We start from the raw sequence: 20,503 nt of genomic DNA, 5'->3' as shown, positions 1-20,503 counted from the left end.
CACACACTCCTTTGTAGCGTCACACCTATCCTCGCTTCGCTTCCCTTCACTCTCTCAACTCTTCAGTTCGCTTCTTCGACTTTCACGATACCGTATACCTTTCGTCAATGCATGATGATTTTTGACTTTTACCTTCGTGCTGGAAGTAGACCGGCGATCAGGCGTGCGCGTATGTGCACGCGAGTGGTGTTGAGAGGATCGCTACATTCTCCGACAGGGTCACATGGCACACGCGACACGTGAGACTACCGCAACGGATTCGTACGAGGTCAACTCCTCCCAGCTCAACTGCATCAGACCTTGCTCGTTTCAATCGCAGGCTTGTGGTGGCTCCACTTAGTCCACGGCCAGGTTATCCTTGACCGGAGGGTACTGTGGCGTGGTCAGTGAAGGGCGAATGACATGATCAGTTGATGACGAGTGGACAGTAAGGCTCATCAGAGTCTCCGACTCACGCAGGAGAGATAGAGATCCGCTTCAGGATCCGTGGAGTCTATGACCCCCTTGATCTTCATATTGCCGGAGTTGGTATTAAAGAAGCCTTGGATACTGCACGATGCGACGTACACTAAGCTATGATCAGTTCTCCTCAAGCATCAGTGGCGTGCTGACACGCACCGATCATTACGCGTCTTGGCCGTGTCCAATCCCTTGTATGTCGAGAGATGATGAAAGAAGGACCAAGTGATGGTCGAGCCTCCACAGCCAGTAGCCGTGCCCTTAGCGCCAGTGTCAGCCATAAGGTACCACCGGCCAGCGCCTGTGTGAGCGGATTGCTCGATGCCCCCGCCTTCAACTACAATGTTCGGGCCAGCGCTGTGAGAGTGAGGGGGTCGATGGTAAGGCAGCATTTTGCCAGGAAGTAAAGACAATCTGAGCTCACAGGATGCAGTGTCTGCCTTTCTCGCCGCAGGCGTCACCCAATCCACGGATCTCGCCAGCGCCTCTTGTGAGACGGGCAATAGCTTCAGCCGTGCCACTGAAAGGGAAAAAGATGACAAGGAACAATGAGAAGACAAGGGCGAGCATTACGACTTGTCGCTCAGGGTGTGCTAAGGTCTCGAAGAAAGGGGTAAGGGAGGCACAAGGGCGTAACGGGGACTGAGGACCTCGTGTTCTCGTGACCGCCGACCAGTTGGGCGCAGGGCATAGCACTGGGCTGCTCAGCCATGCGGAAATGGTCGCTATGAGACAATAATGGCTTCTTTACGGATCGACGAAGAATATGACGGGAAAGGATGCCAATCACGCTGTGAACATGAAGGTCTCCTTCGGTACGTCACGGCCTTACACGCACGACAAGTACAGATCCGCTCCACTCTGCCTGGTGCTCAAGTCTCCTTTGATAGACACCTGGCTCGGATTCGTGCTGAAACACCCTTGAATCTTCGCGTTGTGCGTCTTGTCAGTGGCATTCCCCTTGTACACCTTGAGCAGTCTGCCCAGGGAAAAGAAGATGGTTGAAGCGTCTGCACATCCCTCTGCTTTGCCGTACGAGCCATCGTCGCTGGAGAGATACCAATGCCCGCCTGTCAGCGTGGGCGAGGAGGCAATCAAGCCTTCACCCGTGACTGTGATACCCGGTCCGGCGCTGTGCGGGGGAAAGAAGGAGGGGTTAAGCTCCAGAAATCGATGCCGCGTTGACATTGATCTCACAAAATGCAGCTGACGCCTTGTTTACCGCAGAGCTCTCCAAGGGCGACCCCAGCTGCGCAAGTGAGACAAGAGTGACGATTAGTTGAGCTCATCGAGACTTCGGGCCGATGGCACTACCCACGCGACGTGATGGGCGCTGCCTCTGCTCCTTTCGCGTAAAATCCGCAGCAATTTGCCAGTAGGGCGGCAGCAAGGAGCGTCAGCTTTGGAGTCAACATTGTGCGTATGGATGCGGGCAGGGGTGCAACAAGACAAGGGCGCGAGGGATCTCATCGACGTGGCATTGTTCGGAGTATACGTCTCCGGTCGAGCCAATCTAGGGCCGCTGATACAAAGCCGGCCGCTCACGCCGGTGATCACGCCGGAACTCGGAGAACCTCTGGTCGGTGGTGAGCTCTCGACAACGACAGCGAGGCTAGACGAATTAGCATTAAGGGCCTGCGGGGCGACAGGCATCGTCGCCAATGAAGGACTCGAGTAGCTTCAGACCTACATGGAAGGAGGTAAGGAACGGTCAGTATTGGTCGAGCAAGCGACGCAGCAGCTCGCAACTCGTCCCACTCCTAAGCCGCTGCCTCCTCCATCTCATTGTAGTTGTCAGTCTGTCCGCATCCTGCAATCCACCCCACCCCGCAGCGCCGCCACCCTCCTGAGCCTGCACCATCACACAGCATCGAATCACCTCGCTTCCACCTCTCGCGCTCGTCCGATGGGCGCAATCTCATCCTGACGTCCTCGCGAAGAGTGGCGCAGCGACGAAAAGAGTGCGGGTCGATCGAAGGCGAGGACGTGAAAGTTTCGTAAGGCGAGCGACATGGTGTGGCTGACGAAGGGGGGAGGGGGCAGCCCGCCTGAGTAGAGGAAGACGCGAGAATGGGAATCTTGCCCTATACCGTCTCGTCAAAGGGAGCAGCTTCCGCTCCTCTTACGATCAAGGATGACATCTGAAGCGGTGTTGATCATCGTACAACGCGCCATCTACTAGTGGCTGCCTCTTCCAACTCAGCTAGTCTTAGTACTCACCGATAGCAAAAGACTAGCGCGAGATTGCTGCCCTCGTGATGTCTCGAGTGTCTCCGTAGGAAGACGGCGAATGCGGAGGCATTGGAAGTATGTATGGGGTATCAAGGATGGTATGGTGCAAACGGCGTCTCCCCTTCTCGCCGCAATGCGATCGACTTTCAGTAAGACGATGTCGTCATCGGTGCAGCTACGGCAGGGCCCTCATCCACCCTCGGCTTCTTGCGTCTACCAGACAAGGCCTGGCGTCTCAGCTCATCCAACTCTGCCTCATCCTGGGCTTGGCTTTCGACGGTAGCTTGGGCCCTCTTGGCCCGCTGCTGGTCTTGCTGCTGTTGACTTTGTCGTTCGATCTTCTCCTCCTCTTCGACTTGTTCCTCCTGCTCGCGTTCCCGCTGCCTCTCTTCTCTAAACTCGCGCGCAGTGTCAAAGATGCGCACACTATCCGGAGTGAGGTAGTTGAAGCCCATGCGTTTTTGCCACTGATGGTCCAGCTCACCTGGAAGCCGTTCGCCCCACGGGACCTCGGCGTTCGCTGGTGGACGCGGTCGTCTGACAGGGTCAAGAGTGCCATCGGAGGTGGATCGAAGACTGTCGCTGACATTGCTGCTACCGCTTCCACTGCTTTCCTCTTGCTCCATCTGAGCTCGAAACCAGGAGCGTCGCTCAGGATCGTCGATGTGGGTGCGGTGGAAGGTGGCGAGGTCCATTGGTGGCGTAGGTGCAGGCTCAGACGACGAGGATGCGGCAGGAATCGCGCCTGGTCTGTCGAATGGCGCAATGACGCAAGGCAGACAGCTGGTACAGCACTCTTCTGTTGCAGGTCGCGCTGGCTGCTGGGGTGGCGTCTTCGACTTTGCCTTTGACCGCGAGGAGCAGCAGCTGGCAGGCGCCTCTGGCTCTTGACTTTTGCCGTGCTTATTGCATCCCAAGCACGAGCATGCGCCTTGACAAGTGCAGTCAAACTCTACGTAGAAGGAGTGAGCTGGGGAGGGAGCCTCAGCAGCTGCGGCTGCCACGTCTGCTGCGAGGTCTACGGGCGTGGTCAAGGGTCTCTGGGCCAGGCCAGGTCCGCAGGCATCACAGTCCCTCTTTTCGATGACGTCGTCGTCGACCACGAGGCATTTGCATTTGTCCTCGCCGCAGCATCTCGACTTGCGAGGCTGCTTTGCTGTTGGCTTTGTCCACTTGCCAGTCGACTTGTCGATGGTACAGCCTTTAGGTCGACCCCTTGAGCGGACCTCGAAGAGTTGTCGGTACGTGTGTGGGCATACGGCACTGCGATGACCGCGGATGCAGTTCTCGCAGGCCATCTTGACGCCATTGACGACTGGCATGGCGGGCGGCGAATGAAGGGGATGATCAATGGCGATGATGACGAGGCAAAGACAGCAACATGCGAGCGCGACTTTGAGCGAGAGTTACAGTCCACTAGCGTCGAGCAGTCGAGCAGTCGAGCTGCATGGTGGAGAAGAGCAGCGGACTGAGCACATAGAGGGACATGGGTCTCAGTCGAGAGAGCAGCTGTATTCCGTTCCGCCCACGAATCCGTCGCGACGGAGAGAGGTGCCTGTCGAGCGGGACAAGACTGGGTAAAGCGGCATTCATCCACACTTCGGATCCCATCAACCAACTCATCCTCGTCTGGCCTGTCGCCATGGCGTCCTCTTCACGGTCGTCAGCGCCCCGCATCAAGAACCGTGCGCCGGCGCCTATCCAGATCTCGGCGGAGCAGATCCTACGAGAGGCACATGAGAGACAGGAGCAGCCCCTTCCTCAGACGAAGACTCGCGTCGAGGATTATGAGGAGCTCGAAGAGTACAGAGGCAGGAAGAGAAAGGACTTTGAGGAGCAGATCAGGAGAACGAGGGGCAATGTCAGTATTCATGAGATCCCTGAGCTCGCAAATCCATGCTGACTTCTTTGACCTCCTTGCCCCGCTCAGATTACAACATGGATCCGCTATGCAGTCTGGGAAGCATCGCAGGGTGAGCTCCCACGCTCGCGCTCCGTCTTCGAGCGAGCCCTGGATGTCGACCCTTCCAATACCAACATATGGGTCCGCTACACCGAGACGGAGCTCAAGAATCGCAACATCCAGCATGCCCGCAACCTCTACGACCGTGCCGTATCGATTCTTCCGCGCGTTGACGCCCTCTGGTACAAGTACGTCCAATTGGAAGAGCTGCTCGGCAACGTCGACGGAGCTCGTCAGGTGTTCGAGCGTTGGATGTCTTGGCAACCGGATGAAAAGGCTTGGGCAGCTTACGTCGGCTTGGAGGTCAGATACAAGGAGATGGAGCGGGCGAGCGCTGTCTGGGAGCGAAGCGTTACCTGCCATCCCGATCCGCGGCAGTGGATCAAATGGTCCAAGTTCGAAGAGGACCGCGGCGCATACGACGAGGCCAGACGAGTCTTTACTATGGCTCTGGAGTTCTTTGGCGAGGATGAGGACAGGATGGAGAAGGCGCAGACGGTATATACGGCCTTTGCCAAGATGGAGACAAGACTGAAGGAGTACGATCGGGCGAGGGTCATCTACAAGTACGCACTGGAGAAGTTGCCACGCAGCAAGAGCGCAGGTATCTACTCGTCGTATACGCGATTTGAGAAGCAATTTGGGTCGCGAGAAGGCGTGGAGGATACCGTCTTGGGGAAGCGCCGTATACAGTACGAGGAGGACGTGGCTGCAAGTGGGAGCAACTATGATGCATGGTTCGACTACACACGGCTAGAGGAGGATGCCTATCATGCTCTACTGTCATCTGGGGTGGCAGTAGACTCAAAGGAAGCCACACAAGCAAAGGCTCGCGTCCGCGACGTCTACGAACGGGCAGTGAGCAACATCCCGCCATCGAAAGAGAAGCGGCACTGGCGGCGCTACATCTTCCTCTGGCTCTCCTATGCCTTGTTCGAGGAGCTCGACGCGCAAGACTTTGACAGGTGTAGGCAAGTGTACAAGGCCGCGCTCGAGCTCGTACCACACCGCAGCTTCACCTTCGCCAAGCTCTGGCTACAGTACGCCAACTTTGAGGTTCGCCGGCTTGACCTCACTGCAGCACGCAAAGCATTAGGCGCCTCCATCGGCATGTGTCCCAAGGAGCGGCTCTTTCGTGGATATGTGGACCTCGAGCTCTCCCTCAAGGAATTTGACCGAGCCCGCACGATTTACGAACGCTCTCTAGACTGGGACCCCACCAATCCGCGCCTCTGGGTCCGCTTTGCAGAGTTGGAGCGCGATCTATTCGACGAGGAGCGAGCGCGCGCCATCTTTGAGCTGGGCACGCAGCAGGGGGCCATGGAGATGCCCGAGGTGCTGTGGAAGGCTTTCATCGACTTTGAGTTCGCGGAGAGGCAGTGGGAGAGGGTGGATGGTCTGTATGAGCGCTTGGTGGCGAAGACGGGGCATGTCAAGGTGTGGGTCAGCTGGGCGCTGAGTAAGATGCAGAGGGCAATTGCGGCGGAGGAAGATGAGGATGAGGGTGATGACGACGACGACGAGGAGGGAGCTGAGAAGGCGCACACGGAGCTCACGCCTGAGCAGCAGGCAGCTCGTCAAGAGAGACGTGCCGCTTGCGCTGCCGCGGCTCGCGAAGTCTTCCTGCGCGGATACAAGGAGCTGCAGTCGCGCAAGCTCAAAGAGGAGCGTGTCGTCCTGCTCGAATCCTGGAAAACCTTCGAAGCGCAACATGGCTCAACAGAAGAGCATCAGAGCGTTCAGGCGAGGATGCCACGCGTTGTCAAGAAGAGAAGGGCCGTACCTGGTGGTGACGGCACGGAGATGGAAGAGTATTACGACTTGCTCTTCCCTGACGACGATGATGATGAGGGTAGAGCGAAGCAATCGTTCAAGCTGTTGGCTATGGCGCATGCTTGGAGGCAGCAGCAGCAGCAACAGCAGGCGCAAGCAGAAGAGACAAAGGGATCACCGGCTGCTGCAGCGGAAGAAATCGCGGGAGCGGTGGATGGTGGCGCGTCAGACGGAGAATTGCAAGAGTCTGCTGTCATGGCAGAGGACATGGAGCAAGATGGCGGCGAGGAGTAGCCGCGACACTGTATCAATTGACAAGAGCATAGCCATGCAACAAACCGACCGGCGGCTGAGCAGAGCAGGGTTGAAGCCAGAAGAAGATTCGAGGACCTTGGCGTTGAAGCTCTACGTGCAGTAGAGGATGAGATCGGCGTCCGTCGTGACGAAGGTCTTACCATGAACGGTCTGCGAAGTATTGAGCGCAGACGTGAGTGTGAGTAGTAGAAAGGCAAGACGTACGCCTCGCTCCTGTTCTTCGTACTCACGCCTGTTCCTTGAGCGTTCGGAGAGAAGTAGCCCTGCGGCGCACGAGGGTGACATCGTCAGCGCCTACCCGCCATCTCATAAGACCGCCCGTATGCACCCCAAGCCTGTGGTTGGCGCTTCCTGTACCATCAAATGTCTTATGGTCCCCCCACGTCCCCATATGCCACCAAGCCGTCGAAACGCCGCTGTCTGGCGTGACGCAGCCGTGCGCCGACCCGTGCGCTCCACCGGCGGAGAGATGGTAGACGATCTCGTCTCTGCCGACTATCTCGGAGTGAGAGATGCCATCGCCTGTCACGGTGATGCGACGGGTTGCGCTGCGGACGATGGAGTGAGAGATGAGGGCAAGACTTGAGAGCAAGGGGAGTGGATACTCACCGGATGCACATGATGTTGGGTCGAGTGCAATCGTCGGCTGTGCGAGCTGCGTGAGTACCGGCGGGTCTACGTCACTGCACTGCTCATACTGTTGTGAGCAAACAGCTTACCTGCGAGGTCGGTGACGTTCAGGGCAACAGACCCGGCAGGTGCGGTCTGTGAGACGGTGGCGAGGGCGATGGCGGCAACAATGATGGTAGGCACCAATGCGGTCACATTGCACCCTTGGATGATAGCTCGAAGGAAGGATATGGTGAGCGGGGACATTTGAGAGGCTAAGGAGGGATGTCTTGGATTGGAGAAGCAACGACGAGCTACGAGCTTGGCATGCACCGCCTCTTGTACGATGCGACGTCGAGTAAAGAGTGGGCATAGCTGTGCACAGCTTCGTCTCTCCTAAGTGATCCGTTTTCTGAAATGCCGCGCCGAGCACCTTGGCATTCTCCTGATCGTCGACCTCCTCCGGCCCTTCCAATACCGGCGCGGCGTTTGCTGTCGCAATCCCCGCGAAACCCTCAAAGCCCGATCGTTGGTATGGGTCGATGGTCGCATGACCTTTCCCTCGCGGACAAGTCACGAAGCGGCGGGACATTGGTCTATTGGCTACCGTGCAATGGACACGCTCTGGGCTTCACCGACGATCATGCAGTCACCGTCCAAGCTCTCGCCACGAGATTTGACGCTGCGGAGTCGGAGCGCTCAGCTCATTGGAATTGTTGACCGATAGCATATGCGTTCGCCCCTCCACTCCAAAGCCGCCCGCCGTGCACAGCAATCCCGATGCTCTACACCGAAGTGCGGCCCGCTTTACTGCCGCCGTCTCGACCAGCCGGCGGCTCTTGTGCGACTTCTTGCGAGCCGCTGGCTGCCATGAGTATGGCCGCTTAGCCTCGTGTTCTGGAGGCTGAGTATAGCGAAGGAGCAGGGACAGGCGCATGCCCAGTAAGCAGCTCTTGACTGAGAACGGTGGGTCGCCAAGCGCGAGCAGAGCAACACGGTGTCACCGCTCACCGTAGCGTTGACGGACGTCCGCCACCCCAAGGAGACTCCAGGTGAAGAACGGGTGCGAAAGGTTCTTCCTACACGGCTAGTCTACTCCTCGATCTCGTCTATGATCTCTGACCATGATGTGCTTGCGCTCAAGCATTCACGGTCGACTTTAACTCGCGAGTGACGCGTGGCGGTTGGGTCGACTTGGACACCGACTTCTTCTCGTCGAAGCTCACGGCCTCGAGCGCGTCATCATGTCCAGCATGACGGGCAGCGGAGATCACGCAAAGGATCGCCAGGGAGGGCTCACACATGTTCCGTGGAGGTGATACAAGGGCTTCGTCGTATTGCAATACAATCGCGGCAAAGAGAATGGCTGAAGGGGAACAGCACACAGTCGCGACGGCGAGCCAAACCTGAGGAGATGGGACCTTGAAGATCCCGGTAACCCTTGAAGGTGGAGCCGAAGGACGCTGAGTAACCCTACGAGCCGAAAAGGTGCTAACGGGAGCACCCTTAGAAGGTGAGAGCAGCGCTGAAAACGGGAACAAAGATAGGGTCAGTTCGTGTTCAAGGCGAGCACGTAGGAGGTTGAGAGAATAGTACTCACCCCTTCTGCTTCTTGTCACCACCCAGCTCGAAGTGCCTGAGGGGAAGAAGTAGAGTTGGTGCAGAGAGATGGTCAGAGGGAGAAGTCCTTTGAGGCTCGGATCAAGGGGCCGGATACTCACTTGCAGCGCTTCAGGGCCATGTGCGAGCGGTACTTGCAGGCGGTGCACTCGAGACGCCTGTATGAAGTAGCAGGGAGTAGATGGAGGTCAGAAAAGGTCTTACTCGCTTCATGGAGACCGTCGATTCCTACTCACAGGACGACCTTCTTCGTGGTCTTGGCCTTCTTGTGGAAGACGGGCTTGGTCTGTCCACCGTAACCAGACTGCTTTCGGTCGTAGCGCCTCTTGCCCTGAGCGAACAGAGAAGCCTTGCCCGTCTTGTACTGGGTAACCTTGTGAGGGCTGCGCAGGGGTGGAAAGAAGACGGTTTGGGAAGGGAAGTGACGATGGTGAGCAACGCGTTCGCGTGCTGCGAGGTCATGGGGAGGTACAAGCCGCCGAGGAGTCCTCCTTTTTCTTCTTTGCGCTTGGGCGAGGTCCCTGCTGACCTTCCAAGAGGCACATCAATCGATGCGATCTTCGTAGTCATCTCGCGTACGTCGACCCCTGCCCGCCTCACACAACCACCAACTTCGGCTGACAACTCTGTAGAAAGCAAAGCTGTCCCTGATGCCTGCTTCCTCTCCCGCTATCATTTCAGCTACTTGACGATACTCACGTGTGCTTCTTGCACGTCTTGCCCTTGCAGTAGGTCCTTCGCGTCTTGGGAACGTTGACCCTGCGAGGAGAGGGGGGGAGATTCGACGAGGTCAGCAACCAACGTTGCAGGAGGATGGAGCGCAAAGATATGACGAGGAACAGCGAGGAGCACGCTGAAAAGAATAGCAGCAGCGACGGGTGCCAGATCTGCGCTACCAGCGTGAATCCCAGATTGAACTGACGCAGCATCTGCGAGCCCTCCTTCAGCAGGGCCAGGGTCTCCTCGCTCTTGAAAGAATCGACCCTACTGCACTCGTACCCTACGTCAGATTCCCTGCACTGATGCCGACGACCATGAGGAAGACAGACTCCTCATGTTCGTCGCCTCGTTCGAGCAACAACGACTCAAAGTGGCGGCGATCTCCCTCGTCCAAGCCGTCCACCCTATCATTCCTCCGATGCATCCCCCATCCCCCAGCTACAGCATTTCTCTAGCAGCGCTTCATTGACCCTCGCTGATCTTCATCGTGCCGCTTTAGTCGTATACCCACATCTTGTCGAATCAGAAGAGGAAGGATTGGTGGTGGTAACGAAAGGTCAAAATGGCCGCAACTCGCCTTGACGACTGGCTGCCCGCCCGCCCGGCTGTCCAAGTGACTGTCCGCCTGCCCGCCTGCCCGCCTGCCCGCCTCCTCGCCCGCCTCGTGCCTGCAAATCGCGGACGGGGGAAAGCTCGGCCGAGCGAGGAAATGGCTGCGCGCGCTGAGTGAGAGGGTCATCGATACTGGACGGACTACCAGACTCCGCGACAGCACAGACGAAGGAGCTCAAAGCGACATGAAGCATGCTGCGATGCATCTCGAATACAGCTATTCAAGCTCAATGACATTGCGACTATCTCACAACTTCCTGAAACATCATCCTTCTTATTAAGCTTCACATTACCTCTGCGCCATAGGCCATCCCGGGGGAAGCATTCCTCCTCCTCCACCTCCCTGCGCACCACCTCCTCCTTGTCCCCCACCTTGGCCCTGCTGCTGCTGCCTCTGCTGCCACTGCATGACTTGGTGCTGCACGGCCGGTGGAAGCTGGCTGAAATTGGGATGCTGCTGAAGCTGCTGGGCGACTTGAGCTGCCGTATGAGCATTGTTCCCAGCCAGACCGCCGAAGCTTGCCCCTCCTACTCCTCCAGCGTTGACGTTGTTATTGTTATTATTGGCCATTTGACTGCCCATCAAAGCCGCGAGCTGATTCATCGCAGCTCCTCCTCCACCCATCATATTGCCCATCTGCTGCCCGCCCCCTTGAGCTTGCTGCGGAGGCGTCGCAAACGGCAGACCCATTCCTCCTCCCGGCTGCTGGCCTTGCTGGCCCTGAGTCTGCCCGACCATACCAGGCGGCATTCCGACACCCAATGGCAGATTGAAATGCGCCGCAAGCTGCGCGGCAGCCGCCGCCTGCTGTTGCTGGTGTTGCTGATGATGCTGCGGGACGCCAAAGGGGAGATTGGGCGCAAAGTTGCCTCCTCCATTGGAAGGCGCGGCGTGGGACATGGCTGGGGAGGGCGTGGCGATGCCGGCTCCTGCAGCAAAAGGCGATGCGGCATTGACGCCGTGTCGTGGTGGGGAGGAAGCTGGGAGTTGAGCCGCGTGCAGGGCAGGAGTGGCGGTGCTCTGGCGGCTATTCGCCTGCTGCTGCTGCTGCTGCTGCTGCTGCTGCTGGGCCTTCTTGCCCTTCGCAGGCGTCTTCTTCGCTGGGGTGGGCGCCTTCTTGCCCGCCTTTCCCCCAACCGACGTATCCGCCGTAGACTCTGCCGCAGGCGTAGGAGCAGCGTCCGATGTGGCATCGTCTGCCGTTCCCTTTTTCGTGCCCTTCTTCTTCGGCGCTGCTTTGCCCTTCGCCGCCGCAGCAGGCTTGGGCGAATCGGCCTTCGCTCCTTTGCCCTTGGGCTCCGGACTAGCTGCGGCGGGCGTTGTCGCTGTCGCTGAGGCGGCCGCTGTTGTTTTCTTCTTCTTACCCTTAGGCGCTGGCGCTGCATCCTCCGCTCCTGGCGTTGCTGACTCCTCCTGCTTCTTGCGCTTTTTGGATGTCGCCGCAGACGCCTTCTTTCCAGCAGCACCGCTCGCAGAGGGCTCCCCACGATTGGTAGCGCCCGAGTCCTGTGTACGCTCCCCGACCTCTGCCTCACTCTGCGCTGCCCCGTTCGCCTTTGCCCGGTACTTCTCAATGAACGTCAAGCGCGAGAATGTGGGTGTGAATGGCCTCTCGCCGCCAGCAGCGCTATTGGGCAGCTGCGCTTGAGCGGTCCTCGCGGTATTCTTCTTGTCCTTCGCATACATGCGCCAGCTACCAGTCATCATTCGCATCACTGCCTCGCGCTTAGCCTTCTCTGCCAGCTCACGCTGCGCTTCCTCATCATCCGCTGACTCGCTGATGGTCGTAGCCTTGCGTGGCTCTAGGGGGGGAAGCGTCTTCTGATGTGGCATTGGTCGTACGGGTGCATAGCGTGAAGGAGGCGCCGTCGTTGCGAGCATGACGTTGGCGATGCGTGTTGCGTGGGGATCCGGCGTGAGGCAGAGTGGCGGCGAGGTGAGATTGAGAATCTTGCTTTCAATCTCTAGCCCTTCCTCCTCGGACCATGTCCCACCACTGAGCTTGTCATTGAGCGTCCGCAGCTCGGTCCAGAGCGTCTCCTCCGTTGGGTGGAGCACAACACGATATGTCTCGGGCCCACGGGACAGTGTTGAGGTCGCTGCTGCACTGCCTCCCGCCGCATCCTGTCGCGCCTTCTTTGCGGCCAGAAAGGCCGGTCCTTCACCGTAATGTCCGCCCTCGAGTCGAGCTGCCAGCGATTTGGGGTCGACGGCGGGACCTGCGCCAGATTGTTCGACGGTGCCAGACTGGCCAGGGGCAGGACCTTGACGATGGTCTTTGATCTCAACAATTAGGCAGCCTGCGGGTGAGTAGAGAGGTTAGCACACTTCACCAGGATTACAGTATACCTCATGCCTCCGCACCCTCGTAGAATGGTATCCGCCTCGCATCCAACAGATCGAGCATATAGTTGGGCAGCTGTTGATCCCGGATGCACCTGAGCAGCTCCTTACCCGGCGTCAGTGTGAGTCCTCCGTCCTGCCCAGCCAGCCTTGAAGGCCCTGCTACAGGAGCAGTGATGGGTTCCTCGAGGATCAGCCTCCCCTTGGCGTCTTCGAAGCGGATCCAGGCCGGATGGAGATGTAGATAGAAGGAGGCAGGGCTGCGACGATGCCTGCGCAGCATCTGGCGCGTGATGCGTGAGTGGTTGTAGAGCGAGCCTGTGCTGGCCATACTGGGCAAGATGACTTGCTGGTGTGGATGTGATGGCAGGTGCAGAGGTGCCCTGATGACGGTGCAACGAACACGATGCGGAGACAATCAACGCCGACGCGGACTGACGTTGGTCTGGAGGAGCAGCGGAAGGGGAGCGGAGCAGCGACTGCCATTGCCTGCATCCCTCACCTTTTGGACCCTTCGCGCAACGTCAAGCTAGCTGCGATGCCAACATAGCGGCGCAGAGATCATGGCTGCACACAAGCAATGCGCCAAGCCTGGACTCGAGGTCACACTGGCACTTCTAAAGCCGTCGACGTGTTCTTACCAGCCAGATGTGAGCGCCATCCTCCGCCACATCAAGGCCAATGACCTCGACATCGTGCGCACGGCAAAGCTCTATTGGACCACGCAGGAGGCTGTCCAATTCTACGAGGAGCACCAAGGGCGCTTTTACTTTCCGAGGCTGGTAGCCGGAATGACCAGGTGAGAGCCAGGTCGAAAGCCACACGGACTGAGCGATATGCTGACCCGCCTTGAGTAGCGGTCCGTCCATGGCCCTCGCACTTGCTGGCCACGATGCTATTGCCCGGTGGAGAGCGCTGCTGGGTCCCACCAAGGTATATCGGTGAGTACCACGCCACAATTACAAGCCGAAGAGACTCTGACACCGCGACGCCCGGGCCCAGCGGTCGATGGGAGGAGCCTCACCCGGTGGGTCTACGAGCTTTGTATGGCCGCAGCGACACGCTTAACGGCTTCCACGGCAGTGACGCACCAGCCACAGCCAAGCGCGAGCTAAGCCTCGTGTTTGAAGGGTGGAATGTAGACTGGTGGCTCGAGCAAGAGACGAAACGGCGGCAGGCCCTGCAATGAACGATGAAGTAGCATTACCCTCTCCAAGCGCACAGTTTCTTGTCGTAGAAGGAGCACGAATAGATCATTGTCCCCCCCCCCTCGTCCTCCTCTCGCCCTCCCTCACCCGCAGCACGATCCCAGTCACACCCGTACGCCAAGCTATCGTGCTCTTCAAAGGTGCTCACGATCTCCGGCTCACTCCCCTCGCCCACCCTAACGACCGCAAACCCTCCATGCATACACCCGGCTAGTAGCAGCCCCGCATTCTCAGGGTGCCACTTCAGTCTCCAGATACCTCCCGGCATCTCCTTTTCTGCTACTGGTCTCAAAGGCTGGCGGGCATCAAAGATCCTCAGTCTAGAGTCATAACTCCCCACCGCCCACGTATGCTCCCGGTCCGCAGCCCGGTGAGCCTGCATGGTCGTTACACCACCGTCGAAGCTTTTCCTGTTTACAAAGGTGGGCTGGCGTTTGCCGCCGCGGAGGGGTGTGCGAATGTCCCAGCCTTTGAGAGCTAGGTCGTCACCTCCAGACCAGAGAATTTGGCCGGAGGAATGAGGGTTAAAAGCAGCTATCCAAGCTTCATGGTCGTGAGCATGCCAGCGTTGGAGGCCGTAGGGTGCAGTGGGCCAGGGCGCAAAGCGTACGCTATCTTCATCGCCGTCGTCATTGTCCTCGCTTTCTTCGTCCCCCTCATCAGCTTCCATGCGATCCTTGACCATGCCATGAGTCCCAGCTGGCTGACTGTCCGTGACAGCCATCTCAACGCTCGGCAGCCAAGCCAGACTTCCGTCACTCTGGCTGACTACCAAGCTAGCATCACCGCCCGAGGTCGCGCCGCTGCTGAGATGCGAGGACGGATAATGTCTTGCCCTATCACTCCAGTCTAGAGAGAGGCAGAGCGCCTTGCTGGGGTTGAGCTCGAGGTCGGCTACCTGCTCCAAGCGCCAGGGATGCCGCAATGACGAAGCTTGCTCCCCGCCGAGCAGCTGATGCAACGTGACATGCCCCTGCGCATCTGCCACTGCGAGAAGACCTTGTGAAGAGTTAGAAGCGTATGATGGTCGTGCAAGAGTCCACTTCGCATCGAGGATGGCCGCCATATGCTCTTCGCTGAGGATGCGTGTCTGTACAGTATTGTCTCCTTCCCCTCTTGACGCCTCGTAGAGGCGGAGCATGCCTCGCCTTGTATAGGGAGGGCTAGAGGAATTTGTGCTAGGCTCGTCTTGTCCCCCAACATATGCATCAGTGTCGCAGACGCGCATCTCACGGTCAATCTCCTGCTGATCGACCTGATATGTTGAGAGGGCAAAGAGACCCGGCACGTATGGATGCGACTCGATTGAATCGGCGCATTCTGGCAGTGACTCTGTGGCGAGGGATGCAGCTTTATTGCGATGGCGCGCGTCAGCTGGCTAGAAGTGCGGTCACATATGGGCGATTGACGGGCTCACCCTTCCTGACCATGGCGCCGTTGTGATCTCTTGCTTCCTCCTCTTGAGCATTGGCAAAGAGGGCAGGCAGAGAAGATGCGAAGAGGGCGGGAAGAGCCACGTGGGTCCAGTGAGGGGACTAGCCAGACATTTTGAGCTCGTGCGGACTTTGGCGTCTTGGTAACTTCTTGTCTCCGCTTTGCTCACACACAATGAAATGAACGAAACTACAGTCGGGTCGTCAGGCCACAACCCGCTCACATCAACCTCATCAGCGGTACCTTTACCTCGCATCCTAATCATAGACCATTTCGACTCGTACACGCTCAACCTCCTCACGCTCCTCGCCGCACTTTGCAACGATTCCTCCAGCGTCTCAGACCGAGTCGTCGTCCTACCGCACACTCACCATTTGCTCGCCTCGCAAGACGCCTTCTGTCAACACCTCCTTCCACACTTCGACGCTCTCATCCTCTCTCCTGGTCCTGGCTCACCCGATCGAAAGGCAGACTTCGGCTTTGGGCTCGAGTACCTACGCAATGCTGCGAAATACCGTCTGCCTACATTGGGCGTTTGTTTGGGACATCAGGGTATGGCAACCGCCTTCGGTGGAGTAGTGAGACGGGCCAAATCGATACAGCATGGCACGCAGAGCTCCCTGCAATACTCCAAAGGGGACGTCCCTCAAGCAGGCATCTTCGCCAACGTACCCCCCGGCACGCGCGTAACGCGATACAACAGTCTCACCGTCGACCCTTCTACCCTGCCGGAGTGTCTTGAGATGACAGCCTACGCCGACGACCCCCGCAATGACTGCGTCGAAGCCCCACCGCAGGTCTCTGAGCTGATGCGCAGCCGGGCCACTTCCCCGACCACTACCATGGAGTCGGAGCGGTGCGTGCTTGGTCTGCAACACAAGACTTTGCCACTTTGGGGAGTGCAATTTCATCCCGAGTCGATCGAGAGTAGGGAGGGCGTCAGGATGATGCACAACTTTATTGAGATGGCGAGGAAGTGGCAGAAGGAGGGAAACGAGACAGCATGCGGTTCTAGCTTGAAAATCCCCCCGAGCATCTTGGCAGAGGGGGCACGATATGTGGCGGCTGCTCGACCATCGCCCACATGTGGGGCTACACTGCCGAAGAAGCTTTGGAAGGTCGTCGAGGTTGACTTCGGTGACCTGCCAGTCGCCGCGGATAAAGCAGAGGAGGTCTTTGCCCGCCTTTTCAAGAAGGGGGCCAGGCACCCCTCCGTCTGGCTGGACTCTGCAAGACCTGGTGATCCGCAGTCCAACTTTTCGTACATGGCCTCGCCAAGCTGCTCGATCAAGTACCGAGCCGGAAGTAGGACCGTGGAGCTCTACGGCTCTAGAGCGCAGCAGCGCACGTCGCTACGTCTTGACCAGGGGGAGGACTTTTGGCATTGCATGCACCAGGCCCAGCAGGAATTACAAGGACTGACGCATTTCGACAGGTCAAGTGGGGCGCCCAATGTCTTTCGATGCGGGTTCGTAGGTTATTGGGGATACGAGATGGGGATCGATAGCCTTGGCTTGCAGGAGGACGAGACCATATCTTCGCCTGGCAGCGAAGAGGTAGAAAGCTTGTCAGCGTCCGAGTTTGGCTTCTGCCCAACCGTGCTTCAGCTTGACCACTCAACGGGCAGATGGAAGGGATACATTCTCGAGCGACAAGACGGCGCCCAAGGCAGCGAGCGACGCTCACGACTCCTCCTCAGCATGAAGGATCTACATGGCATCGGCCTCTCTCCAGCGGATGCTCGTAAATGGGCTGACCTGGTCAGGACGGAGCTCACGGCCATCTCTTCTACTCACGCTCGATCAATTCTGCGCGCTCCGCCGCCGCTCTCGACCCTCATCTCCCCGCTTCATCCCGTGGATTGTCCCGAAGACTACCAGCTCAAGGTAGAAGCGGCTCGCGCTCTCATTGCGCAAGGGGAGAGCTACGAGCTCTGCCTTACCAGCCAATTCTGCGGCCGGCTCAGCAATGCAGGCGTGGACCACTTCTCCGTCTACCGGGCTCTCCGCGCCAAGAACCCCGCTCCATACGCCGCATTCATGGAGCTTGCCCCCGAGGACAGCAGCGGTGATCGGAGACGGACGATCCTCAGCACCTCACCGGAGCGTTTCCTCAGCAAGACGTCCGCCGGCCTCGTCGAAATGAAGCCAATCAAGGGCACTCTACCCCGCGCCGGCCTTACCGCCCTCGACAAGGCTCATCTCTCCCGACTCCCTACTCCAGAGGCCCGCAACGCTTGGCTACAAGAGCAAGACGCTCTACGCCGCTCCCTCTTGCAAGCGGATAAGAAGGAGAGGGCCGAGAATCTCATGATCGTCGACCTCATTCGGGCGGATCTGCTCAGCTTCTGTGAGGCGGGAAGCGTTCATGTGCCTGGACTGATGAGGGTCGAGAGCTTTGAGAGCGTGCATCAGTTGGTTACGACGGTCAGGGGTGTGGTGGTAGGGGCGGGCAAGGGTGGGATGGGAGAAGGAGTGGGACCCGTCGAGGCATTGAGGCGGTGCTTCCCACCGGGAAGCATGACGGGTGCCCCGAAGAGAAGGAGTGTAACTTTGCTTCAGAGATTGGAAGGCAAGAGGCGCGTGTCCAATGCAAAGGAGACTGCCGCACTCGAAGCTGTTCAAGAGGAGTGCGCTACTCCCAGCATCAACGCCTCCTCCCCCGCCTGGCGCACCTCGCACCGCCCACGCGGCGTCTATTCCGGGGCCCTAGGCTGGATCGGCGTAGATGGGGCCACAGACTTTTCCGTCGTGATCCGCACCGCGGTCCTCGACGGCGATGAGGTATCAGTCGGTGCCGGCGGGGCTATTACGTACTTGTCCGACAAGGAGAAGGAGTGGCAGGAGGTCCTCGATAAGGTTGAGGCTCTGTGCATGGTGGATGTGCGGGAAAGCTCAGAGTAGAGGGAGGGAGTGTCACGAACTCTTCAATGCACCTTGCTAATCGTACATTATTCGGTACACTTTGTACGCTACCAACGCTCTATGTCCCGTGGGCGCGGGGCGTCTTGCTGCCGTTCTCTTACATTGCGTTCCCTTCTCCCCTCGTCCCCTCTTTTCCTACTCCAATCTCCTCCACCTCTCCCGTCTCGCCCGCCGCCCGATCTTTCATCGACCCAATCTCTCCCTTTCCTGCCCTCCTTTCTGATCCTCTCCTCCCTCTCCCTCTTCTGCGCCTCCCCCCCACCAAAGCCCATCCTCGCAGCCGCACTGCCAGAGGTATCGCGAGGGTCGAGCGTGACGTAATTGTCCATCGTATATTTGGACTCGTTGACTGACTTGCCGCCATAGTCGAAGATGTGCGAACGCCATGACTGACCAGGGGCAGCAGTGTCTTCGTCGTCGCTTGCTCCGTATTCCCGCATACCAGCTTCCATTTCGTCTTCCCCATCGTTTGTCTCGATCTTCTCTTTGCGAGGCGAAACCTCCCGCTTTGCACTCCCGTTGCTTCTGCTTGCCTTTTTTGATGACGAGCCAGAAGAGGAAGCCTGGAATTTCCGTAAGAGATCCATCGTCTCCTTCTCACGATCGTCAGCCCCGCGCTTTCCGCTACTGCTACTTCTACCCCTCGCCGCAGCCTCCTTGTACTTTCTTCGCGCCTCTTCAAGCAGCTCCTTGCCCTTCCTCTCTTTTTTCTTCTTCTTCTCCCCGTCTTCGTCCGTGCCATTGGTGGACCGCTTTGTCAAGCCACGGATGCTGGCCTCGAGGTCCTCAATCTGCGCTGCGGCGGCTGAATGAGGGGTGGAAGAGGAGTCTGACCCAGAGCGCAGCAGTGACAGGTCGATTGGGATGGATGCGGCAGCCTCTTCGTCGCGATGAGACTTTTTGCGCTTCTTTGGCTGCGATGGGTCGTGTGGAGCTGCGTCTGGCGTTGCTGATGATGTCGTCGACGCCTCAGGTCTCGTCGACGGCTTCGACCCTGACGCTGCCGTAGCTGCCTCCTTTCTCAGCCTCTTGTCGTTTTTGAGCAGATCATGACTACTCTTGGCGCCTCCCTTGAATCGCGGATCAATCTCCTCCTCTTCTCCTGCCCCCTCCTCAGCCAGCCCGAAGCTCAGCAGCCCCGTATTCTTTTTGACCTTCTCCTCCCTCCTTTTAGCCCCAGCTGCAGCTTCAGCCCTTGCCCTTCTCTTCGCCGCCTCTTGCTCCTTCTTCTCCTCGCGCGTGATGCGCGGCACGATGTCAGGAAAGGGGTTGTCGAGGACGCGGATCGTGTGCAGCTTTGGAGGGAAGACGGGTCGGTCCGGTTCTGTGGTGGAGAGCTCGACTTCCGAGAGGGAGAGGACGTTGTATATTGTGGCATTGCTGATGCGACCGAAGATGGTATGTTTGTTCTGGAGCTCGGGCGTCGAGTCAAGGGTGATCTGCGTGGGCGAAGGTGTGGAGCGTGTACACGCAGTGTGAGTAAGCATCTGAGCGGGGAGCCGCAAGCAGGCGTGGTAGAGGTACGCACAAAGAATTGGCTCTCATTTTGATCCCGCTCGCCTGGATTGGCCATGGCTACGAGGCCTCTGCGGTTGAATTTGATGCGCTGATTGGGCTCATCCGCAAATGGCTCGCCATAGAAGGATTCGCCTGTGCGTGTGCGGAGCGACGATGGTCAGTCATTACCACGGTACGCATCTTTCTCGCGCCTTCAACTTGCTCACCTCCCGTACCAGTCCCCGTCGGATCTCCCGTCTGGATACAAAATCCTGGCACGATCCTGTGCCACAGCATATCATCATAGTAGCCCTCGAGGGCTAAGCCAATAACATTCCGGCACGCCTTGGGAGTCTCGCGCGCCCACAGCTCGACCTCGATGTCGCCATGCGAAGTCGACAGGAGGATCTTGCCCTGCGTCGGTGGTTCGGTGACGTAGAGGTTGCTCATGGTTAGCAGGAGCGGCTGCTCAGCCGTGATGTCGCGTTGAACCTGAGGAGAACGAGGGAAAGGAACCCAAGTCAAATTGTTGGCCCCGGCCTCTCCGTTCTCGAGAGCGGCCTGGCCTCGCAGGTGGAGTCGGCTCGAGACTTGGCGCAGTCGCGAAAGCAACACTTTACTTCCTCTTTCCACCTTGTCATCCTCACCTGGCCTCTCAATGCCTTCATAGCACCGCCCAATGCCCGCAGAGGTGCCTTCCTTTGGCTCCTTTGCGCCTCCACCCCCGCCTCTGGCCAACAAGGATGACCTCGTCAAGGAGAAAGAGAAGCATACACGCTCCCACGCCCAGTCG

General features: G+C 58.4%; 9 protein-coding genes across 9 annotated transcripts; 3 read left to right on the top strand and 6 right to left on the bottom strand.

Annotated features, from left to right (window-relative positions):
- Positions 1 to 70: 70 nt before the first annotated feature.
- Positions 71 to 1,115, bottom strand: BDZ90DRAFT_229339 (hypothetical protein). Its single transcript, XM_025505015.1, has 3 exons — positions 619 to 1,115; positions 456 to 549; positions 71 to 372 (listed from the first exon to the last, which is right to left on the bottom strand). The coding sequence occupies exons 1-3, from the start codon at positions 849 to 851 to the stop codon at positions 337 to 339; spliced, it is 363 nt and encodes a 120-aa protein (XP_025364930.1). The 5' UTR covers positions 852 to 1,115; the 3' UTR covers positions 71 to 336.
- Positions 1,116 to 2,475: 1,360 nt separating this feature from the next.
- On the bottom strand, positions 2,476 to 4,123 carry BDZ90DRAFT_10566 (copper-fist-domain-containing protein). The gene has a single exon (XM_025503180.1). The coding sequence runs from the start codon at positions 4,011 to 4,013 to the stop codon at positions 2,838 to 2,840; it is 1,176 nt and encodes a 391-aa protein (XP_025364929.1). The 5' UTR covers positions 4,014 to 4,123; the 3' UTR covers positions 2,476 to 2,837.
- A 210-nt stretch (positions 4,124 to 4,333) lies between these two features.
- Positions 4,334 to 6,721, top strand: BDZ90DRAFT_215375 (Pre-mRNA-splicing factor CLF1; the record flags this gene model as incomplete). The annotated part of the gene is made up of 2 exons (XM_025504224.1): positions 4,334 to 4,552; positions 4,622 to 6,721. The coding sequence occupies 2 exons, from the start codon at positions 4,334 to 4,336 to the stop codon at positions 6,719 to 6,721; spliced, it is 2,319 nt and encodes a 772-aa protein (XP_025364928.1).
- Positions 6,722 to 8,947: 2,226 nt separating this feature from the next.
- BDZ90DRAFT_207598 (hypothetical protein) lies at positions 8,948 to 9,729 on the bottom strand (the record flags this gene model as incomplete). Its single annotated transcript, XM_025503985.1, has 4 exons — positions 8,948 to 8,987; positions 9,073 to 9,129; positions 9,208 to 9,354; positions 9,671 to 9,729. Coding segments are annotated over 4 exons (303 nt in total), but the record flags the coding sequence as incomplete, so codon positions are not given.
- Positions 9,730 to 10,514: 785 nt separating this feature from the next.
- Positions 10,515 to 13,068, bottom strand: BDZ90DRAFT_229331 (hypothetical protein). Its single transcript, XM_025505014.1, has 2 exons — positions 12,669 to 13,068; positions 10,515 to 12,604 (listed from the first exon to the last, which is right to left on the bottom strand). The coding sequence occupies exons 1-2, from the start codon at positions 12,976 to 12,978 to the stop codon at positions 10,593 to 10,595; spliced, it is 2,322 nt and encodes a 773-aa protein (XP_025364926.1). The 5' UTR covers positions 12,979 to 13,068; the 3' UTR covers positions 10,515 to 10,592.
- A 68-nt stretch (positions 13,069 to 13,136) lies between these two features.
- Positions 13,137 to 13,843, top strand: BDZ90DRAFT_10278 (nucleoside diphosphate kinase). Its single transcript, XM_025503163.1, has 3 exons — positions 13,137 to 13,446; positions 13,505 to 13,588; positions 13,650 to 13,843. Exons 1-3 carry the CDS (start codon positions 13,211 to 13,213, stop codon positions 13,834 to 13,836), a joined length of 507 nt encoding a protein of 168 aa, XP_025364925.1. The 5' UTR covers positions 13,137 to 13,210; the 3' UTR covers positions 13,837 to 13,843.
- A 7-nt stretch (positions 13,844 to 13,850) lies between these two features.
- BDZ90DRAFT_247898 (WD40 repeat-like protein) lies at positions 13,851 to 15,353 on the bottom strand (the record flags this gene model as incomplete). Its single annotated transcript, XM_025507612.1, has 2 exons — positions 15,273 to 15,353; positions 13,851 to 15,205 (listed from the first exon to the last, which is right to left on the bottom strand). Exons 1-2 carry the CDS (start codon positions 15,283 to 15,285, stop codon positions 13,851 to 13,853), a joined length of 1,368 nt encoding a protein of 455 aa, XP_025364924.1. The 5' UTR covers positions 15,286 to 15,353.
- A 93-nt stretch (positions 15,354 to 15,446) lies between these two features.
- Positions 15,447 to 18,254, top strand: BDZ90DRAFT_229330 (ADC synthase). The gene has a single exon (XM_025505013.1). The coding sequence runs from the start codon at positions 15,469 to 15,471 to the stop codon at positions 18,190 to 18,192; it is 2,724 nt and encodes a 907-aa protein (XP_025364923.1). The 5' UTR covers positions 15,447 to 15,468; the 3' UTR covers positions 18,193 to 18,254.
- Positions 18,217 to 20,217, bottom strand: BDZ90DRAFT_235570 (cyclophilin-like protein). Its single transcript, XM_025507266.1, has 3 exons — positions 19,938 to 20,217; positions 19,742 to 19,863; positions 18,217 to 19,652 (listed from the first exon to the last, which is right to left on the bottom strand). The coding sequence occupies exons 1-3, from the start codon at positions 20,158 to 20,160 to the stop codon at positions 18,261 to 18,263; spliced, it is 1,737 nt and encodes a 578-aa protein (XP_025364922.1). The 5' UTR covers positions 20,161 to 20,217; the 3' UTR covers positions 18,217 to 18,260.
- Positions 20,218 to 20,503: the final 286 nt, after the last annotated feature.

Source organism: Jaminaea rosea (assembly GCF_003144245.1).
Source record: "Jaminaea rosea strain MCA 5214 unplaced genomic scaffold BDZ90scaffold_1, whole genome shotgun sequence".
NCBI lineage: Eukaryota > Fungi > Basidiomycota > Exobasidiomycetes > Microstromatales > Jaminaea > Jaminaea rosea.
The sequence above is the reverse complement of the archived record's forward strand: the minus strand, read 5'-3'. Positions and strand labels throughout refer to the sequence as shown.

What these genes read in the sequence shown, in the direction of transcription:
- BDZ90DRAFT_229330 (XM_025505013.1), top strand. Translation starts at nt 15,469, where the DNA reads ATGAACGAAACTACAGTCGGGTCGTCAGGCCACAACCCGCTCACATCA.
- BDZ90DRAFT_229339 (XM_025505015.1), bottom strand. Translation starts at nt 851, where the DNA reads ATGCTGCCTTACCATCGACCCCCTCACTCTCACAGCGCTGGCCCGAAC. An exon ending in GCCAAGACGCGTAATGATCG is followed by an intron (nt 550 to 618) that starts GTGCGTGTCAGC and finishes CGCATCGTGCAG; the next exon opens with TATCCAAGGCTTCTTTAATA. An exon ending in CGGATCTCTATCTCTCCTGC is followed by an intron (nt 373 to 455) that starts GTGAGTCGGAGA and finishes ACCACGCCACAG; the next exon opens with TACCCTCCGGTCAAGGATAA.
- BDZ90DRAFT_10278 (XM_025503163.1), top strand. Translation starts at nt 13,211, where the DNA reads ATGGCTGCACACAAGCAATGCGCCAAGCCTGGACTCGAGGTCACACTG. An exon ending in CTGGTAGCCGGAATGACCAG is followed by an intron (nt 13,447 to 13,504) that starts GTGAGAGCCAGG and finishes CGCCTTGAGTAG; the next exon opens with CGGTCCGTCCATGGCCCTCG. An exon ending in GGTCCCACCAAGGTATATCG is followed by an intron (nt 13,589 to 13,649) that starts GTGAGTACCACG and finishes GCCCGGGCCCAG; the next exon opens with CGGTCGATGGGAGGAGCCTC.
- BDZ90DRAFT_10566 (XM_025503180.1), bottom strand. Translation starts at nt 4,013, where the DNA reads ATGCCAGTCGTCAATGGCGTCAAGATGGCCTGCGAGAACTGCATCCGC.
- BDZ90DRAFT_229331 (XM_025505014.1), bottom strand. Translation starts at nt 12,978, where the DNA reads ATGGCCAGCACAGGCTCGCTCTACAACCACTCACGCATCACGCGCCAG. An exon ending in GCGGATACCATTCTACGAGG is followed by an intron (nt 12,605 to 12,668) that starts GTGCGGAGGCAT and finishes ACTCACCCGCAG; the next exon opens with GCTGCCTAATTGTTGAGATC.
- BDZ90DRAFT_235570 (XM_025507266.1), bottom strand. Translation starts at nt 20,160, where the DNA reads ATGAGCAACCTCTACGTCACCGAACCACCGACGCAGGGCAAGATCCTC. An exon ending in GACGGGGACTGGTACGGGAG is followed by an intron (nt 19,864 to 19,937) that starts GTGAGCAAGTTG and finishes GCACACGCACAG; the next exon opens with GCGAATCCTTCTATGGCGAG. An exon ending in AAAATGAGAGCCAATTCTTT is followed by an intron (nt 19,653 to 19,741) that starts GTGCGTACCTCT and finishes TCGCCCACGCAG; the next exon opens with ATCACCCTTGACTCGACGCC.